The 22,323-nt window shown below is 33.4% G+C and overlaps 3 protein-coding genes across 3 annotated transcripts; all 3 read left to right on the forward strand.

Moving 5' to 3' along the window:
• The first annotated feature begins 955 nt into the window (after window positions 1-955).
• Window positions 956-6,820, forward strand: LOC108727520 (uncharacterized). The gene is given in 9 exon segments (XM_018455672.1): window positions 956-1,767; window positions 2,061-2,160; window positions 3,946-4,101; window positions 4,197-4,247; window positions 4,745-5,210; window positions 5,213-5,654; window positions 5,735-5,834; window positions 6,378-6,488; window positions 6,635-6,820. Coding segments are annotated over 9 exon segments (2,424 nt in total).
• A 1,888-nt stretch (window positions 6,821-8,708) lies between these two features.
• Window positions 8,709-16,014, forward strand: LOC108727521 (uncharacterized). Its single transcript, XM_018455673.1, has 8 exons — window positions 8,709-9,514; window positions 9,595-9,694; window positions 10,384-10,494; window positions 10,636-10,757; window positions 11,596-12,495; window positions 12,586-12,685; window positions 14,405-14,560; window positions 15,961-16,014. The coding sequence occupies exons 1-8, from the start codon at window positions 8,709-8,711 to the stop codon at window positions 16,012-16,014; spliced, it is 2,349 nt and encodes a 782-aa protein (XP_018311175.1).
• A 1,192-nt stretch (window positions 16,015-17,206) lies between these two features.
• On the forward strand, window positions 17,207-19,750 carry LOC108727522 (putative odorant receptor 92a). Its single transcript, XM_018455674.1, has 5 exons — window positions 17,207-18,006; window positions 18,220-18,319; window positions 18,699-18,809; window positions 18,957-19,112; window positions 19,733-19,750. The coding sequence occupies exons 1-5, from the start codon at window positions 17,207-17,209 to the stop codon at window positions 19,748-19,750; spliced, it is 1,185 nt and encodes a 394-aa protein (XP_018311176.1).
• Window positions 19,751-22,323: the final 2,573 nt, after the last annotated feature.

A 22,323-nucleotide genomic window follows, 5' to 3' on the forward strand; every position in this document is an offset into this window, starting at 1 on the left:
TTATATAATATTTGTTTATGTTAAATAAGTACCCATTGTCACAACTATAAATTAACAAAATATACTTCTTGTTTATTAAAAATTTACTTAAAAATATGTGATATAAATTTTAATTGTAGTTAATTATAAATTTTTTAAGATTAAAAATGCAATGTATATATTCCCACTAAAAATAATCAGTCGAATCGACGTTGATCAATGTCGATGGCATTAATTCATCGACGTCAATTCTATCTATCATTAGCTGGGATGTGGGGTGCGCGCGCGCGCGCGCACACACACACACACACACACAAATCTCACTTTACAAATTTTGAAGACATTGGCAATATGTTCCAAGTAATTACTTTATATGTATATTTATATTCATTTTGTGTATATAAAAGTACACTTATTGAAATAAATTATTTATTCAATATTATCACTGTATTTTCATACACGTTGCATTATAATAATAGTCTATAATAATTTCAAGAAATATTTTATTCATCTTTCAGAAATTTATATTTCAAAAATTTGCTCTTACACCCCACTCTTTTTAAAGATACACTTATTTCCCATTCGAAATAACCATATGCGAAATGAAATACACGTAGGAGATCATCCACCGACTATGTTAGAAAATATAAAGTAGGAAACATGTTCCCAGTATATTACGTATGCCCCTTCGATAAATAATGGTTAGGACCCTTTTTCCCTGTAAAACTTATTTCCTTGTCTGCATCCCCGCAAAAGGATTTGCACGCAGCACGCAATAAAATTCCAGGAACTATAACCCATTGCCGTCTCACTAATAATGAAACGGCCAGCAGGTAGAAAGGGATAGGAAGGAATCAATTGCGTTCACGCACGAACGTTTATGGACAGAAGACGCACATGCGCATATCGAACTGGCTGACGATCAGTTCACTGACGTTCAGTCAGTTGCGTGCATCGTCGCGATTTAGTCATTATCATGCCTAATTATTCAAAGTCAAAGTCTATCGAGTCCATAACGGACGGCTGGAATTATAGCATTCAGATGAACCGTTGGTTTTTGAAGCCGATTGGCGTATGGCCGTTGACTCTGTGCGAGACCACAGTGGAGAAAATTGGTTGCATGATCCTGACGGTGGTCAGTTGTTTATTGATATGTTTCCTGCTCATTCCATGCACTCTCTGCACTATCCTAGTAAATACTGATCTCGACACTAAGATCAGAATGATCGGTCCGGTCAGTTTTTTGCTAATGGCCGCGGTAAAGCAGTACATCCTTATTACCCGCAGCAAGAATATCGACGAGTGCATTCGGCACATTCGCGCAGATTGGAGCCGTGTCGCGTTGGATCATGAGAAAGATCGAAAAATAATGGTGAACAACGCTAAGTTCGGCAGGTGGCTCTCCTCCATCAGCGCGATCTTCATGTATTCCGCAGGTATATTCTTCACCACGGTGATGCCAATTTGTGCAAGGAGAACAGAGATTATTGACAACGAGACAGTGAGATCGCTCTCCTTTCCAATTTATCGTGGTCTCTTCGATCCACGCACTACGCCATCCTTCGAAATCGCGCAATTCACGCAAGCTCTAGCTGGTTACGTCATTTACACAATCACTATCAGCGTGTGCAGTCTGACAGCAGTATTTGTCATGCATGCCTGCGGTCAATTTAGGATACTCATGCTGAAGATGGAGGACCTCGCGGACGGAAAAGAGAGAAAGAGTGCGAATAGTATGCACGAGGGAAGGCTCGGTGACATTGTGAAACATCATATTAGGATACTCAGGTAACATTGCTACATGAAGATGATTGTATCCACAGAAGAATGAAATTATTTGCAATTTTTGAAAATTTTTCTTACAAAATATAAGAAATCTAACATTATTTATGATAAACGATTAATAAAATATTATGAAAATATCATGAAAAATTTTATAATTAGAGATAAATTTGGCGTTAGCAATCCTGATAATTACCTTATCGAATGAACGTATATCGAAAAGTTAATATATTATTATATAAATCTATTATGTAAATAGATTTCAGCTTTTTTTTTAATTTTAATCGCGTAACTTTCAGTTTTATCGCTCGCACCGAGAAACTTTTAAACGAAATTTGTCTTGTGGATGTAGTAGGATGTACGCTCAACATATGTTTTCTAGGATTCAATATGATGACGGTACGAAACATTTACGAATTTCTACTTCATATTTTAAGTAAGTTAACAATATAGTACAATTATGTTTCATGCTCATAACGTTTTGATGTTAGTCTTTTAGGAATGGGAACATCGTGAAACATTAGGAACGATGACGTTCTGTTCATTGCTTATATCTTTCACGTTCAATATATTTATTCTTTGCTATATTGGTGAACTCCTCGCTGAACAGGTACTTAAATTGTAATGACAGTCTTTACTACAATTAGGAGAGAGTCTCCGAATGCGTACTGGTCGCCTAAATCGTACCTCATCAATATTTTATATTATTACTTAACATAGGTAACATTTAGTAACAATAATATAAAATAAATGAAAAATGAGTAATATAGACAAAAATATAATAGTCTACATCGTGTTTTATGGATATTAGTGGCGTTTTAAAAAATTAGGTACACTGTCCCTGTATTCTGTAACTCGTTATGCAGTCATTATGAATTCATAACGACAATCGCGCAGCTTTTTTACTATATAAAATATCTGCGCAACTGTCGTTATGACCATATAATGATTGCATAACGAATTACAGAATTCCGCTGCTGATATTAATTTTTAATCAATTTATGTAGCTGAGATAACAACGCAATCATCCAATTTTATTATAAATTTTTGTATTTTTATAAAAGAAGATTTATTGTGGAATATTTTACATTAATTGTATAAACATATTTGCAACCATTATAAAAATTAAACCGACATTTTTACAAAACTCATCAAGTTTTCTAAATTGTACCATTACATGATAACATTAATAATTGACAATAATAAAACTAATATCAATACAAATTAATATCAATACAATTAATATCAAATGCAAAAATATATTTGAGCCAATTTTATTTTGACGTTATTTGTCTTTTCATTATTCTTATTGAACATTTATTATTATTAAATACTTGACTTTCTTCAAAAAATTAAACATTAATTAATTATTAGATATTAGTTAATGATTAATTTTATTAATCTTATACTCTCAATTATTTTCATTCATAAATTCAATACTTTCAAAGGAAATACAATTTAAAAAAAGACCTATAGGAACGATTTAGGCGATCAGTTGCCTAAATCGTACCTTTTGCAACACGTTACAAAAAGACTTATAACAAATTAATTTGTTAATGGTGAAAATTTAAATATATAACAATGAGTCCGAAACCTTTCTGATGAAAATAAAAATCAGAGCGCAAGTATGTCGTCGAATGTAATAGGAGAGTAACAGAAGCGTAAACAAAACTTCTAGGAGGCGAAAATTGAAACATCAAAATGTAAAAGAAGTGTAAATGCTTCTTTTACATTTTATTGTATCAATTTTCGTCTTTTAAAAGTTTCGTTTATGCTTCTGTTACTCTGCCATTACATCTGATTTACGCTCCGATTTTTATTTTCATGAGGGCTTAAGCTACAATTTCTAATGTTCATTTACGTACAAAACAGATCAAATAGGAAATATAATAAAAAACAGGTTAAGTGATACGCATTCGGCAACTCTTTCCTACGTTGTATATTTACATCAATTCATATTTGAAATGTACTTAGAATAACAACAAGAAAAATTAATAGAAAGGATTTCGTTATTTTTCTATTGAAACTCGTGTTAAACTTACAATAATTTTACATAAAAAATATAAATTTTTTACAAGAACTTTGTAACGTAAATGATTAAGTTATTAAACGTGTTATAAGAATTGTTATCTATATACGACAAAATTGTTGTCTATGTAAAGATCATCAAAATGTTGTTAACAGTGTATACAAATCGGCATGAAGTCTTATATGATAAATTGGTATCGTATACCGAATAAAGGAGCACTCGGTTTGACATTAATAATGGCCATGTCCAATGCCACTATCAAACTTACAGCTGGAAAATTTATGGATTTATCTTTAGCCAGCTTTTGCAGTGTGAGTAGAAATATTAAAATTATTTTCACTTATTTTCATACACGAAAATTATTTTTAATTATTTATAAGAAATGAACAGAAGACAAAAATTACAGATTGTTAAAGCGTCCGTGGCTTACCTGAACTTACTTCGTACCATCTATATTTAATATGGTAAAATTATCGTTATCAATATGTACTGTATAGTAACGTTAGCGCGATAAAAAATATATTTAATAAAAATTAGATATACGCCAGCGTATTTGTTAATAAATCAAATTACATAAACTATCGTTCACGTAAATATAAGATTAAATAGAATTAAAATTATTACGATAATAACAAAATTTATTACGATATTGAAATTACAGATTTACTAATTATACTCCCTGTAAAACAGAATATAAAGCTAAGTTATACGTGTTACACAAAGTGCAAATAACTATATCCTACGCACTTATATACTGACTGTAATATTTCCAACGTTCCGTTACGCACTATGGAAATAGCGGGGATGCGTACATCCGCGCAACTATATTAGAACTCGTAAACTTCACGTCGTTACGCATTTTCATTCGTCATCGACATGACCCTTAGACATGCAATGACTGGGAAAGGGAGACCTATGTGCATGCACGTCTTCCCCTTACGTTACACATAACAGGCATGGGACGCACTAGCACGCGATCACGGCATCATTATTTTCCCGCGCTTGCGTCGCCACGCAGACAGGGACGGTATCGTATGCGTATTTCAGTCGGCGTTGCACACTATGGACGACAGCATGCGCGATCGATCCCAACTTCCAGGCAGGATACACAATATACATTACGAGCATGATATATACTATGCCATGCAACTATGCCGATGGATCCTGAAGCCGATCGGTATCTGGCACATGATTTACGGTCGCTCGTCGCAAAGCGAGAAACTTCTTTCGTTAATATTGATCTTTGTGTGCTTCTTTGGTTTGTGCTTCGTGCTTGTACCCGCCGGTCCGTACACTCTATTTCGTGAGAAGGACATTAACATTAAGGTCAAGCTTTTCGGACCGGTTGGATTCTGTCTAACTTCCGCGATCAAATATTGCTTCCTCGGAGCGCGTGCCTCGACGATTGGAAGATGTGTCAAAAAATCGTGCGACATTATGATCATCGCAGAATGATGCTTAGGAACGTGCTGGTGGGCCGCAGACTAACGACGCTGTGCGTGATCTTTCTTTACACCGGCGGCATGTCTTATCACACGATCATGCCATTGTCTTCTAGAACGAAGACAAATGGCAGCTTCACAAGTAGACCGCTGGTTTATCCGGGATATGATCTCTATTTCGATCCTCAAGCAAGTCCAACTTACGAGGTCATCTTTGGCATGCACTGCCTGTCCGCTATGATACAATATAGCGCTACGACAGCAGCGTGCAGTCTGGCTGCAAGCTTTGCGACGCACGCGTGCGGACAGGTGCAAATATTGATGACACTTTTGAATGATCTAGTCGATGGGAAGAGGACTAAAGGTACCAATGTGGAGAAACGTCTGAGATTGATAACGAAGCATCACGTGCGTGTGCTGAGGTGAGACGGGGAAAGCGCCGAGATAGTTTACATAATGCGTTTTTAGACTTATATGGGGTAGATACATGGCGCGTTTCTAGATTTACGACCGACGTGGAGAAAATATTACGTGAAATATGCTTACTGGAACTGGTTGCCGCAACCTTGATTATATGCTTGCTCGAGTATTATTGTATGACGGTAAGAAAATTAGCAGACACGTATCACAATAACATAATTACATCTTTTCGTGTATAACAAGTTCTATCGTACTTTTAATATAACTCTTGATTTAAAATTACAATAATTGAAGGATTTGCTGCAATAACGTAGCCAAATACGTGACATATTGGTAGAAATGAATGAGTCCTGTATTTATTCCGAAGGTTAGGTTAATTAATATTATATTTGTTATGTTCATGTAGCGATTCGAATTTTTTTACCTCAGAAACATAATTATCTGATGTAGATAAATTTTACTCATCTTATAATATTCCTTGTATACATGATCTGCATCCGTAATAAACTTTCTGAACATACTTATGTCAAAACATGAAAGAGTTTTTGTAGCATGTGGAAATGATTTTTCTCTCATCATTTTAACTATAGAATTTACTTTCTCTGTTTTTACGAAATGTGTGTTACGTATCCAATGTTGCAGTAAGTCCTTTAATCATAACGAAATAGAAAGGATCTTCTTTCTTCACTAACAAATTGTAAATATCTAGCTGTTTGTCTTCTTAGGAATGGGCGAATAGCGATGCCGTGGCCATCCTGACATATTTTATGTTACTGATATCTTTAACGTTCAACATTTTAATATTTTGTTATATCGGCGAACTCCTCGTGGAAGAGGTATTTCTTACAACATATTGTTGATAATAAAAATTTTGTCAGAGGAACAATTATTGAAAATTCAGAATATATCAATCCCATTTTAATGAATGAATAGTAACAAACATAATATAATTTTGATATTCAATTATTTCTATTTTTATTAGTTTGGGAAAATTAGTTCAGCCGCGTATGAAGTTAATTGGTACGATTTACCCGGCCATAAGGCTGTGGATCTTGTAATGATCATTACAATGTCTTATTATCCACCCAAGCTCACAGCTGGCAAGTTCTGTGATTTATCTCTCAATACTTTCAGCACTGTAAGTGTCATAAATAACTATTGTTACTGAAAGTAATTCTATACTTGTAATCCTACACTTGTAAACTGATGGCTTCCATCTTGTTAATTCTATTCATTTGTTTGTAATTGTTATTGTTACATTATTAATTCATATTTTTAAAGTTCACAAGTTGTTTTTAGGTACTCAAAACATCCGTAGTATATTTAAATTTACTTCGGACAGTTACGCAATAAGACATATACATTCACACAAAAGAATGAATTCTTAAAGAAATGCAAATATGCTTTAAGCAAAGAATACTTTATACTTAGAATAGCGCCAAGATTAAACAGTCTTCGATCAAGAATAAATTATTCTTAAAACAAAATAAATGATATTCTTAGTTCAAAACAAATTTTATTTCAATGAAAGAATAAAGTTTCACTCGTTCAACACTAAATATGCTTGTATTAGCATTATTTTTTTTTCAATGACACCTTTCGTCAACTTATTTCAAACTCCCAATATGCTTTCCAGTCATCAAGATGGCAGAAACAAATGCTGCAGTAAGTAACGATAGCTTTGTAAATGAAGTGTCGCATTTATGGAGCATGCCTCCTAATGTGCAAGGGATACAAGCTTCCTAGCAAAAACTGAATTAAAATTTGAATTCAGTATTCCCTTGGGAGCTTATACCCTCTACTAATGTGGCTCAAAGGCAAATGAAATACTGAGAGCGTTCTACTAATACCTCCGTTAGCCATATTACAAATAAGGATACAACGGACGGTCACAATAACAGAAAACGCTGGCTGCTCACACAGACGGATCCGCCGTGGTAAAACCTCCCGCGTGTATAGGCAACCGCCTCTTCGTAGCGTCGTAGTGAAAAAGTCGGCCGTCTGTTTGCGCCCATATTTACAATATAACTGACAGAAATATTATGAATATTAGTACTGAATATTTCACCAACCCTTAAAGAATGAATGATATTTATGTTCCACGAATGCAACAATTCACTCACAAAACCATCGTCATTCACTATATTCATGCACTTCCAACATCTTAATATTACTGAGAGGTCCTTATACCACTGTTGCCGCCTGCCGGCGACTTTTCAAATTTGTAATTCTTACTCTAAGAATAAATAGTTTTTAAATAATGCGATTAAATTTGTTAGAACCATATAATGATTTTAGAAACAAGAATCCAATTTTAAGAATAAAATATACTTCGCACAAATCTATTTATTATTAATGCCAGTGAACATTTGTAATTGAAGAGAACATTTTATACTTAAATGAAAGCAAATAGCATTCAAAAATGAAAATATACGTGAATGAAGAATTCTCTTTTTCTATTCCTTATTATTGTTCCTAGCAGCAAATTCGTTATGAATATGTGTACATTTTTTCTCAGAACATAATAAATTAACGTATGGCATATTCATTATCTGTTCATTATATCATTCAATCAATCTTAAAATAGATAAAATATGTATTGATAAATAAAATGAATTTACTATTATGATTTGATTGACCATAAGACAAAAAATATACTGCGTTTAAAAATTAAAATTTACCATATCAGAAAAAGAGAAGTAAAACTAGAAAATTGTAATTGTAAAATAACATATAATATATAGATAATATTGAAGAAATCATCAACGGTGGATCTCGCTTGAAAGATATCGAAGCTACGCATTGCGTATGGAACACGTTATAAACTTCCAATCCCTTCGCGCTTGCACATCACTAAATGAGCCCACGGACGAGCAATGACCGAGGGGAGAATCAATCGTTCGCATACGCATGTCTGAGCACCTGGTCATACATGACAGCTATGAAACGCACATATACACATATTGAAGTCATTACTTCCCCGCGCTTGCGTCGCGAGAAACGGAACGTCGCGTAACGTCCGCATGTTTCAGTCATCGTTACTCTTCGCAGACAGCATGAGCAGTCGATCTCAACTTCCAGGCAGGATACACAATGTACGTTACGAGCACGACATATACTACGCCATACAGCTATGTCAGTGGATCCTGAAGTCGATCGGTATCTGGAACATAATTTACGGTCACTCGTCACAAAGCGAGAAGCTCCTTTCGTTAATGCTGATCTTCGTGAGTTTCTTCGGTCTGTGCTTCGTGCTTGTACCTGCCGGTTCGTTCTATCTATTCTACGACATGGACATTAAAAGTAAAATCAAGTTTTTTGGACCGGTTAGCTTTTGTCTAACTTCCGCGATCAAATATTGCTTCCTCGGAGCGCGTATCTCGACGATTGGAAGATGTGTCAAACACGTCGAGAGCGATTGGCGGATCGTGCGGTATCAGGATCATCGCAGAATGATGCTAAGGAACGTGCTGGTGGGCCGCAGAATAACAACGCTGTTTGTAATCTTTCTTTATGGTGGCGGCTTGTTTTATCACACGATCATGCCATTGTCTTCCGGAACGAAGACAAATGGCAGCTTCACAAGGCTGCTGGTTTATCCGGGATATGATCTCTATGTCGATCCTCAAGCAAGTCCCACTTACGAAGTCATCTTTGGCATACACTGCCTGTCCGCTGTGATACAGTATAGCGCTACGACAGCAGCGTGCAGTCTGGCTGCAAGCTTTGCGACGCACGCGTGCGGACAGGTGCAGATATTGGTAACACTTTTGGATGATCTAGTCAATGGGAAGAGGACTGAAGGTACCAATGTGGAAAAACGTTTGAGCTTAATAGCGAAGCATCACGTGCGTGTGCTGAGGTGAGACGGAGAAAGCGCCGAAATAGTTTAGATGACGCGTTTCTAGACTTATTTGGAGTAGATACATGGCGCGTTTCTAGATTTACGACTGACGTGGAAAAAATGTTACGTGAAATATGCTTACTGGAACTGGTGGCCTCAACCTTGATGATATGCTTGCTCGAGTACTTTTTCTTAATGGTAAGAAAATTACGATAGCAAACACGCATCACGATAATGTAATTATAGCTTTCCACGTATTACAAATTCTGTCGTACTTTTAATATAGCTCTTGATTTAATATTATAATAATTGAAGGGCTTGCTGTAATAATGTAACCGAATGTATGATATTGATAAAAATGGATGTCCTGTATTTGTTTCAAAGGTTAGGCTAATTAATATCATATCTGTTATGTTTATGTAGTGATTCGTATTTTTTTCTACCTCTCAGCAATGTAAGTATCTGATGCAGACAAATTTTATTTGTTTCATAATATTCCTTATTCACAATTTGCAAGCCGTAATAAACTTTTCGGACATGTCAAAACATGAAAGAGTTTTTGTAGCATATGCAAATAAATGTATTTTTAACGTTAGGATACGTTAGGGTTCAGACTATCAAGCCGAAACTTAAGCTGAACCTAGAGCCGCGGTAAACATTTGTTACGCCGCTCGGCAAACGCAATGAAAAATTAATCGAAATGTTCGCGGCTCGATGTTCGGCTCGAGTTTCGACTCGATAATCTGGACGCACCTTAGAGTTTACTGTTTTTACAAAATGTGAGTTAGTCTAGTGTTGCAGCGAGTACCATAACGAAACAGAAATAGTCTTTTTTTTCACTGATAAATTATTAAAATCTACTTAGTGTTGTATGTTTATTTTCTCAGGAATGGGAGAATAGCGACACCGTGGGCATCATGTCGTATGTTCTGTTACTTATAGCTTTAACGTTCAACATTCTGATATTTTGTTATATCGGCGAACTTCTCGTGGAAGAGGTATTTTTCACGGTATACTGCTGATAATTAAATTTTTTTTCAGAGTGACTTCAATCATCGAAAATTCATAGTATAATATATAAATCTTACTTTAAATGAATAGTAACAATTGTAATATTCAATTATTTCTATTTTTATTAGTTTGGTAAAATCGGTTCAGCCGCATATGAAGTCAATTGGTATGATTTACCCGGCCAAAAGGCTGTGAATCTTATTATGATTATGACGAAGTCTTATTATCCACCCAAGCTTACAGCTGGCAAGTTCTGTGATTTATCTCTCAATACTTTCAGCGCCGTGAGTGTCATAAATAACTATGTTATTTTTTAACTGTTATTGTTTAAGTAATTCTATATTCGTAATTCTATACTTTTTTTTTGTAAATTGATCGCTTCCATCTTGATCAATTCTATTCGTTCTTTTATAATTGTTATTATTACATTTTAATTCATGTTTCTAACGTTTATTTTTTCTAGGTACTTAAAACATCCGTAGTGTATTTAAATTTACTTCGAACAGTTACGCAATAAAACTTAAACATTCGTTATTATTGTTAGTGACAGCAAGTTTGTTATAGATATATTTTTTCTCAAAAAATGTTGTATAGAAATCAATAATAAATTGACATACGTCACGTTCATTAGCTGTCATTCAATTAATCTTAAAATAAATTAATAATTTAACTTACTATTAAATTAACTTACTCTATTACGATTTGATTGACCTTGAAACAAGAAATCTATTGTATTTAAAAATTAAAATTAGTATATTAAAATTACTATATAGAAAAAAGAAGTAAAACAAGAAAACTGCGATTATATTGTAAACTAATATATAAAATGCATACTTATATTATATGTAATGTATAAATGATATTTAAAAAGTCGCCAACGATGAATCTCGCTTGAAAAATATCGAAGCTATACGCATTGCGTGTGGAACTCGTTATGAACTTCCGATCCCTTCGCGCTTGCACATCACTGGACGAGTCCTCGGACGAGCAATGACCGGAGGGAGAGTCAATCGTTCGCATACGCATGGCTGAGCACCTGGTCATATACATATGACAGACATAAAACGCACATGCACGCGATACTGAAGTCACTTTCCCACGCTTGCGTCGCGAGAAACGGAACGTCGCGCAACATTCGCGTTTCAGTCATCGTTGCACTTCGCGGGCGACAGCATGCGCGATCGATCCCAACCCACAGGAAGGACGCTCAAGGTGTACAATGTACACCATAAGCACGACATACGCTACATAATGCAGCTGTGCCGCTGGGTGCTGAAACCGATCGGCATGTGGCACCCGATTTATGGTCATCCGTCGCAGAATGAAAAGTTCATCTCGATAGTATTGATTGTCATATGCTTCACCGCTCTGTGTTTCGTCCTGATACCTGCCGGATTTTATACTTTATTTTGCGAGAAGAACCTCAACATCAAAGTCAAGCTTTTCGGTCCAGTTGGCTTCTGCCTGACTAATACGATCAAATATTGTTACTTTGGTGCGCGCGCTGCCGCGTTCGGAAGATGTATTCGACATGTCGAGGACGATTGGCGGATCGTGCAACATCAAACTCGCGAGATAATGCTGAAGAAAGTGCTGATAGGACGCAGACTCACCACGCTGTGTGCGATTTTCCTTTATACCGGTGGATTGTCCTACCATATAATAATGCCGTTATCTTCCAGAAAGGAAATTAATGAGAACTACACGATTAGAATACACACTTATCCCGGTTACGATATGTTTTTCGATCCTGGAGCCAGCCCTGCTTATGAGATCGTGTTCTGCATTCATTGCCTATTCGCGATGATCACGTATCACATCACGACGGCAAGCTGTAGCTTGGCAGCGAGTTTTGTAACGCACGCGTGCGGGCAAATAGATATATTAATGCTGTTGTTGGACGATTTGGTTGAAGGAAAATGGAGCAAGGACACCACCGTGAAAAAACGTTTGAGCGTGATAGCGAAACGTCACACACGAATACTGAGGTAAGTGGAAAATGCGAGGAAAGCGTGCAGGTAGATACACATGGCGCGTGATTTTCTAGATTTTCGGATAGATACGTGACACGCTTCTAGATTTTCGACTAGCGTAGAGGAAGTGCTACGCGAAATATGTTTACTGGAACTGTTGACTTCCACCTTAACCATGTGTTTACTCGAATACTATTGCCTAACGGTAAAGAAAAAAATATCGACGTAATATATCGACATTACGACAATATAACCTTTCTTAAAGTTATGTGCAAAATTTAGTTTGCATAAAGTTTTGTTGAACTTTGTGATAATATATTTTACCTTCCCAGGAGTGGAAAAACAGTGATGCTATAGCCATCTTCACGTATTTTATCCTGTTGATATCTTTCACATTTAATGTTCTGATATTTTGTTACATCGGTGAGATCCTCATGGAACAGGTATTTTCATAATATTTGTAGAATAAGAAAATTTTTCACTCATCTTTTACTGTATTACATTAGTCGGTTTAATTCTGCAATACAAAAAATTGCAATAGAAAGAAGAAAAAAAATTTTAATTTCATTATTAATATCTATTTTTTAAAGAATGTTTAAAATGTGCTTTATTTAATTATTATGATTTTGTAAAAAAATCTCTCAACTGTAATGAAAAAAATGTACTAAATTTGGTAATTATTTACATTAGGATACTTTCTCAATGATATAGATTATCAAGGTCATGATCCTTCAACTAGTGACCTTCAACAAGTTTTACCGTTGCTCGTTATTCGATAAAAAGTTATTAATAGTCAAAGTTACTAATTATTTCCCTGCTTTACATCAAAATAACACAAATAACTCTAAGCAGGAAGAGTGGTATGGGGTGGATTAAGGCAGTATCCTCTTTTCACGTGAAAAGTCGGACGCCAGTTGATAGGGGAGAGGGGAGGTAGGGTGGAATTCGCCTCGCATAGGAAGTCGGACGTTCTTTGGCAGAGAGAGGTGGGGTGAAACTCGCTTCGCGTGGAAAGTCGTATTCCCTTAAGGGGATGCTGGAGTGACCAAATTATCACATTACAGTCGTACAGAAATTTTCGAATTAACTGAACGGAATAAAAAATCCTTTTACAGAATTAAAGTAGATGCAAAATTAAGAAGTGATGCAGTGGATTTTATACTAAAATCGAAAAATGTTAAAAAATTTTTTAACTTTTTTTCGATTTTAGTACGGTCCATTGCACCACCTCCTAATTTTACGTCTACTTTAATATCCTATAAAAGGATTTTTTATTCCATTCAGTCAATTCGAAGATTTTTGTACGATTGTAATGTGATAATTTGGTCACTCCATCCCTTTAATCGGTCCATCTCATACCTCTCTCTCTCTCTCTCTCTCTCTCTCTCTCTCTCTCTCTATCTATCTATCTATCTATCTATCTATCTATCTATCTATCTAGATTATCTGACTTTTCACGTAAAGCAGGGAAATAATTACTAACTTTGACTGCAAATAACTTTTTAACAAATAACGAGCGACGGCTAAAACTTGTTGAAGATCGCTGAGGGTCATGACTTTGATAATATATGTCAAGGTCATTGGAGGTCTCCTAATAGGTCTCTCCTAATGTAAATAATTACCCTAAATTTGAATAAATATTTGTTTAAATAGTAATAACTAAATATTTACTAAATGTAAACATATATTTATTTGGTACATAAACAATTAATTTGATTAAATTTTTTTAATGAATAAATATTTATTTACTGTAAATAAATGTTTAGTTAGCACCATTTAAACAAATATTTATTAAAATTAAAATATTTGCTAATGTTTCTTAGTATGCATATGGTGGATTATAAATAATAATAGATTTTATATAAGCTTGCACACATATTATAGAAAATACAAGTGCATTTATATTAATGTTTCGTATTTTCAGTATAGCAAAATTGGTGCCGCTGCCTATGAAACCAACTGGTACAATTTATCCGGGAATAAAGCTCTCGCACTCGTGCTGATCATTACAATGTCTCATTATCCGCCTAAACTTACAGCTGGCAAATTTATCGATTTGTCTATGAACACATTCGGTGCTGTGAGTTTCTCACACAATTATTATTATTAATGCTTAAGGATGTATTTGAGCTATTCCAAAAATAGTATCAAATTGATGAAACATTGGGAAACTCTTCCTTTGTTATCTGTAACATATTAAAAAAAATTTCAAATAGATTCACTAAACCGTTAGAGAGTAATTATTATTTTAATTATGATGATTATAAAAATTTAATAATAGTACTGGCCAATTAATAACTTATTTTAAATATTAAAAATATTATTAATAATATTTTTAATAATTATTATTTAATATATTTTTAATATTATTAATAATATTTTTAATACTGTGAAAATAAGTGATTAATTGGCCAGTATTAATATTAAAGTTCTATAAGAGAAGTTTTCTTACGGGAAACGCAACTTTGTCGAATGTAATTAGTAATAAAAGTATTGAAGAAATAGTACCAAAAAAATTTAATTTTTTTATATGTATAGATCCTAAATTACTGGAACTTTTTGCAAAATTAGATTAATTTTCACAACACGGTTTCAGAGAAATTATTATTCATAACAATTTGGCGGTATGTATTATATGTATGGCTCAATATGGCATATTCTGCCATATTCTGTATAATATATTTATATTGTTTAAATAATGTATACTTATCTTTTTTAATCATATTCCAATTACTTTTTCCGTTTTGCACTAGTAAATAATGTTTTGTTATAGAAAGTTGAAAAATGACAAATAAAGTTAATAAAATATTGAAAAATAACTTTTTAAAAATAAATATATTGTATTATCTACCATTTATATAAGTTATCACTAGATTTACTACATGTTTGTACTACGCGCAGTTATGCAAATATTTCGTCAACGATTGTATCTCAGATACATCCTTAAGTAATTGCCGAACTTGATTGTTAATTTACCTATATGTATACATATAGCTTTGGACAAAAGTATAAGGCACTTACAATTTTCTAGCATTTTACGAAAAGTTATATATCTTGGCGAAAAGAAATCGCAGAGGTTTCCGACCACGCATTTTAAAGTATAAGTATGGGGCTTTAAATCGATGTTTGACTCATTTGTCTATGATATTTTGTTCCTAAGTTACATAAAATTGAAAAATGATATCTTTGCAATATTTTTGTCTTATTTTAAAGCGTTACAATTCAGTGAAACATCAGTAAACAAAATTCAATATGAAAGTATCTGAAAGTAGACTTCCTAAGGCTTCAAAATGCTTTTTGAAAAAATTTGTACGATAATTTTTCGCAAAGATATCAAAAACCTCTCTGAGATTTCTTTTCGCCGAGATATATAACTTTTTGTAAAATGCGAGAAAATTGTAAGTGCCTTATACTTTTGTCCAAGGCTGTATATACTCTTTCTTATTTATGTATAATAATTCTGAGTCTTGTCACTTTCAGGTACTCAAATCATCAGTAGTATATTTAAATTTACTTCGTACGGTTGCCGAATAGAATTTATATTCCATGTGCTATAGCTCTTACTATTTAAAATTTGCGAGACAGATCTATTTTTATTATAGATATTGTACAGAGGAAATATTAATAAAATAATATATATACCATCGATTAAAATAATTCAGATATTACTAGATATTTATTTTGTTTGATATTATACAAAATATTTTTAAATTTAGATCAATATACAGGATTGGGAGTGTTGAAAAAAAATTTTTGCATTTTTGTTTCAATAATCGTTTTTCTGATTAGGGTTAGATAATTCACCAATTTTATTTGAGCCGTTGTAGTTTGTGTGTGTGTCAATATGAACGCATTAACTATTGAAAAAAACGTTTTTCATTAAGTGTCACTACATTGAAGCAAAAATTACGACAGCGAATTAGAAATTACGTATTAAATATGGATCTTGGCTAAAAAAGTTTTAAGCAAAAGTATACTTACAAGAGGACCTCGCGAAATGCCAAATTCTGATTTCATAAAACTTGGTATAATTTTAATGAAACTTTATACAGGTATAAATTATATTAATCTATAGATGAGTTAGAAAATATTAGTTATGTGGAAGGACAATTTTAAAGGGTGAAATCACTCTTTACAAGTAAAGCCCGTTTTCAGTTTTATTCCCCCTGTCATATCTAAAAAAAAACTATTCAAGATATCAAAAAATGTATTTTGTACAAAAGTTTTATAATAAAATAACTTGTATTTATCCCACGTCAAAAATATATTTAAAAAATAATTATTTTCAAATAAAATTTTTGAACCCTCTCTTTTTATTCGATGATTAATGCGTTCACATGATGACACTTATGAACTGGCTTGTACAATGATCAAATGAAATAGACAGGTCTCAAAATCCGACCATAATAAAAAAAAACGATCATCGAAACAGAAGAGGAAAAACATAATGGTTTACGTTCAACACAATCCCAGTAATAACCCTATAGTACTTCTACGTAGTAATCATCTTTGCAGGTGACAACGTACAACTGAAGCTATATATCTCTACCATATAATCGATTTTTCAAGCCCGTGCCAACCTCTCCTCCCTTTCTACCCTTTTCTCCTTCTTTTGTTCTCCCTAATATGTCGCTGAAAGTACTTATTATGGTCATGCGCAAATTTTCTACCATTCTACAATCGATGTGGTACCAGCCAGTCGCTCGCGCACCTTCAACACAGCAATATGGGCAAAATCCCGACATGGCCCAATGCAAATCACGAGAAAGATGTAATCGACATTCTCATATGGAATCGATGGTTATTGCGCGTTCTTGGGATCTGGCCACTGATATATCCGGACACCACGATGATCGAAAAGGTCCTAGCAACGTTCTCGTTTGCATTGTGTTGGATTGTACTCGGTTTATTCCTGGTACTTACGAGCATGTACACCTTTACGGACCGAAGTATCATGGGTGAGAAAATGAAGATGCTGGGCCCACTAGGTTACGTGTTCTTTTCTATGCTGAAGTACCTTTTCCTAGTGATACGTCATAAGAGTATTCGACGATGCGTTCAGATTCTCAGTACAGATTGGCGTATGGTTCAAGAAAAATATCATCGGGAAATCATGATGAGGGACGCGGAGAAGGGCCACTTACTGTCCAAGTTTTGTATAGTATTCATGTATTGTGGCGGCTTGTCTTACAATACAGTAATGCCATTCCTATCGCAAACATCTGACGCAAACGAACAGAATGTCACCGTCCGACCAATGGCTTATCTCGGCTTCGATATTGTTTTCGATTTGCAATTAATGCCAGTTTATGTGTTTGCCTTTTCTCTTCAATGTTTTATCGGTATTGTTATGTTCAACATCACCACGTCAGTGTGCTGCTTAGCAGCCATGTTCGTCGCTCACGCATGTGGTCAAATCGACATTGTGATTGCACGTGTGGAGAACCTTTTCAAGGGAGAACGCGATCATACCAAGTTCGAGAAATACATGGCGATTATCGTGCAGCATCACGTGAGAACATTAAGGTAAGTATTTTGTCTTGCACTACCTGCATTTTATTATCTGTAAAATTATTCACACGTTTCAATAATGTCTGCACGAGAATATCCTGCGAATTTTTTAAACAAAAGTTTAAGTATGCAAAATTAACATTACTCAAAATAACATTCGATAAAAGAATTATGTTTTCGTCCATTTTGTTAAAAACATTTGACGTATGCTCGCTCATAACTTTGTAGATTTTCAGCTGGCATTGAAGATACTTTGCGCGAGTTATGTCTAGTCGAAATAGTGGGAACGACATTGATAATGTGCTTGGTAGAATATTCCTTGATAACGGTAATGAAATCGATTACATACATTTCAAGTAATAATATATTCAAGTTATAATAATTACATTTAGTTAATATATTGTCTACACTGTTAAATCTATAGTGTCAAACTTAACTTAGTGTGAGTCGCCATTGCTCCTATTCAAACATATCGTTATTTTATATTAAAACAATGGTTATATTTGACACTATACAGTGTCAATTTGACACTATACAGTCAAATTGACACGATATAATGTCAAATTTAATTATCGTATTAGTAAAAAATAACGATATATTTAGTAGAAGCAGTGGCGACTCACATTAGGTTAAATTTGACACTACAGATGTAACAGTATAGTTTACATTTCCTAATAAAATATATGAAATCGATATTCCATTCGCAGGAATGGAACAATAGTGATGGTATAGCAATCTTCACGTACTTTTTTCTATTTATTTCATTTGTCTTCAACATCTTTATATTTTGTTACATCGGCGAATTATTAACGGAGCAGGTGCATATACATAAATTTTATATGTCGGACTAAATTAATTACCATGATTTCGCAGAATTTAATTTCGGCCGATTCTGTATGTATTTAAATAATATGCTCAACTGATTTGTATATGTAATCCGTAAATATACAAAATTGGATACACAGTGCAGCAAAGTCGGGAATACTACATATAAAATCGAATGGTATAATTTACCGGGAAAAGTCGCTCTTGATTTAATGCTGATGATTAATATGTCTGGACATCCGGTACAAATTACTGCTGGAAGATTATTAAGTCTCTCCTTTGCAAATTTTGGAAATGTAAGTACAATTCATTTTCATGTTAAAACAGAAACATTAAATTAAAAAAAATGAAAATGATTAAATCTAAATAAATTTATAATTTTAAGTAGATTTTAATACGTAATAGCTCATGTACTACTTTTGTAGGTTTTAAAAACATCGGTTGCATATTTAAACTTACTTCGAACTGCCATTCGGTAGACATACATAAAATGACATGCAATCATTTTGATATCCCCCGGTGCAAAAAAGAACCAATATTTTTAAGATAAAAAGGCATATGAAATAAATTATTTAATGCAAAAATGATATGCATAAAAAATTAATGTTAATTTTAAAATTCACAAGAAGTAAGATACATATTATAGATATTTTACCTGCATGTTTTCAAAAAATAAGATCATAATATAACCATTTATGTATATGTATATACTTTCCATATATACAAAACAACATCTTTAAAAATCTACTTATTATATTAAGCTATAATATTCAACTTTCCTGATTCCATAAATAACTCCATTTTAAATCATATTACATTTTTCATTTAAAAAAGGTTTAATTAATCACACACAACAGTAAAATACGCGGAAATAACACAATCAGTTTTATATGCTACAGAAAAACTCTTCGTGCAGGTAGAAATACAACTATGACAAAGTAATATTCCCCTCGACAAAATTGATTTTTCAAGTACACCTCCCCTTCCCTATCCATACTTTATCGAAAGCACCTGCGATTGTCATGCGCAATTTTTTTACTATCCCGCTATCGACAAAGCACATCAGTCTCCCTCGCGCCCTCGAAACGATAGTATGGCCAAACTTACCATCTCCTGGTCGAATGTAAATAGTGAAAGGGATATAATCAACGCATTAGTATGGAACCGATGGATACTACGAGTTCTTGGAATCTGGCCGTTGGTATATTCGAATACTACAATGATCGAGAAGATATTAGCGACGATATCATTCGCGTTATGCTGGTCCGCGCTCAGTTTTCTTCTAATTCCCATGGTTATTTTTACGTTATCAGAACGAACGACTATAAACGACAAAATCAAAATGCTAGGTCCGCTAAGCTATGTATTAATCTCGACGCTAAAATATTTTTTCCTGGTGATTCATCATAAGAGCATACGGCAATGCATTAACGTGCTAAGTACCGATTGGCGTGCAGTCCAGCAACAAGATTATCGAAAAATTATGATTAAAAACGTAGCAAAAAGCCATGTGTTATCCAAGTTTTGTATAATGTTCATGTACTGCGGAGGCTTGTGTTTTCATACCGTAATGCCGTTTCTGGCGCACACCACAAACGACGAGCAGAATATCACTGTTAAACCAATACCTTATCCCGGCTTCGATATTATTTTCGACTTGCATTTTACGCCGGCCTATGTATTTGTATTTTGCGCACAATGGTTCTCCGGTATCGTACTGTTTAACGTCACCACAGCAGTGTCTTGCTTGGCAGCCATGTTCGTAGCTCATGCTTGCGGTCAAATCGAGATCGTGATGGCTCGCGTAGAAAATTTTGTAAAAAATGCACAAAGCAGTCGCATGAAGCAACGTATGGCAATTATCGTGAAACACCACATGCAGTCATTGAGGTGAGTGATTGATGCACATCGTTAAGGAAAGAATAGTTTGTGTCAATTATATCCGATTATTTAAATTGAAAATCATAGGAATTGCAAATAAATAATATTTATGGAAGAAGGGAAAACAAAAAAATGTTTAACTTTTATATATATAAATATAGAAATATTTACTTTATAAATAGTAATTAAATTTAATTAATAATTAAACTCTCTCTTAAACGTTATTAACTATACTCAATAGTTCACCGCAGAAAGTAGAAAACAGAAATTAATTTATTAAATGAAATATATAAAATCTACATTAAAAGGTTTTGCAGATTTTCGATCAGTATCGATAGTATTTTACGCGAAATATGTCTGGTTGAAATAGTGGGAACAACGTTAACTATATGCCTGTTGGAATATTATTGCATCATGGTAACGTGTAAAAAATTTTTTAAATAATTGCGATGAAAAAAGTTGAAATAAATGATTCAACTCACACTTTGATATCAAATTTTTATCATTAAATATACGGATATTTGACATATTTTATACATGCATTATTTCTTATTTTTTAAAGAAATAAAATTTCAAGGTGCAAACATATATGTTTTTAATTTAATAAAGAAATAAAATTAATGATTTAATATTATTTCATAGGAATGGAATAACAATGACAGTATAGCGATTTTAACATATTTTTTTCTATTAATATCGTTTGTTTTCAACGTTTTCACGCTTTGCTACATTGGCGAACAATTAACAAATCAGGTGTTTATACTTAAATTTTTAATAATGAATTAAATTATATTAAATGTAAAAACATTTTTGAATATTACAATATACAGGGTGCATCTAAAATAACCCCAGTAATCATATAGTACTATTCCTAATAAAAAACTAATTGTAAGACGAAAAGTCCTCTATCATTTTGATATTTTCGTAATAGTTAACGAGATATTTATTTCTAAAGATTGCCGAATAAACGGATAAAATCGATGTATAAGACAATTTTAAGATGTCTTTCAGTGTCCTTTGTGAAATATTTTGAAGATGTTTCGTAAAGAACTCTTAAAGATATCTTAAAGTTGTCTTACACGTCGATTTTAGACATTTACTCATTGGGTAACTAAAAAAAAAATATTGCGAATATTGTGAAACGGTAGAGGACTTTTCGATTCAGTTTTTTATTAGGAATGTAGTACTGTAATATGATTAGCGGGCATTATTTCAGATACACTCTGTATATCATAAAAATTTATAATATATATCTCAAATAATAATAAAAATTTATGTGACATACACACAACGTATATATAAATTAACGTATATATAAATTAAATACTTAGTGCAGCAAAGTCGGATTTGCTTCATATAAAATCGAGTGGTACCATTTACCAGGAAAAATTGCACTCGACCTCACGTTAATAATCAGCATATCACATCATCCGATAAGAATTACTGCAGGAAAAATAATTAATCTTTCATTCTCAAGTTTTGGCTCTGTAAGTACAATTTGTCATCACTTCAAAAGTGAAAAAGCATAATAACAAAAATTTTTTTAAGCAAATATTTCATACATTAACAGGTACTGAAAACTTCGATTGCATATCTAAACATGCTCCGAACTTTCGTTTGATCCAT

Source organism: Mycetomoellerius zeteki, unplaced genomic scaffold, assembly GCF_001594055.1.
Source record: "Mycetomoellerius zeteki isolate Tzet28-1 unplaced genomic scaffold, Tzet1.0 scaffold502, whole genome shotgun sequence".
Classification (NCBI taxonomy): Eukaryota; Metazoa; Arthropoda; class Insecta; order Hymenoptera; family Formicidae; genus Mycetomoellerius; species Mycetomoellerius zeteki.

Coding starts and splice junctions, on each gene's coding strand:
- LOC108727521 (XM_018455673.1), top strand. CDS start 8,709: ATGAGCAGTCGATCTCAACTTCCAGGCAGGATACACAATGTACGTTAC. Junction 9,515..9,594: donor CATCACGTGCGTGTGCTGAG/GTGAGACGGAGA, acceptor GCGCGTTTCTAG/ATTTACGACTGACGTGGAAA. Junction 9,695..10,383: donor TCGAGTACTTTTTCTTAATG/GTAAGAAAATTA, acceptor TTATTTTCTCAG/GAATGGGAGAATAGCGACAC.
- LOC108727522 (XM_018455674.1), top strand. CDS start 17,207: ATGGGCAAAATCCCGACATGGCCCAATGCAAATCACGAGAAAGATGTA. Junction 18,007..18,219: donor CATCACGTGAGAACATTAAG/GTAAGTATTTTG, acceptor ATAACTTTGTAG/ATTTTCAGCTGGCATTGAAG. Junction 18,810..18,956: donor GCGAATTATTAACGGAGCAG/GTGCATATACAT, acceptor TTGGATACACAG/TGCAGCAAAGTCGGGAATAC.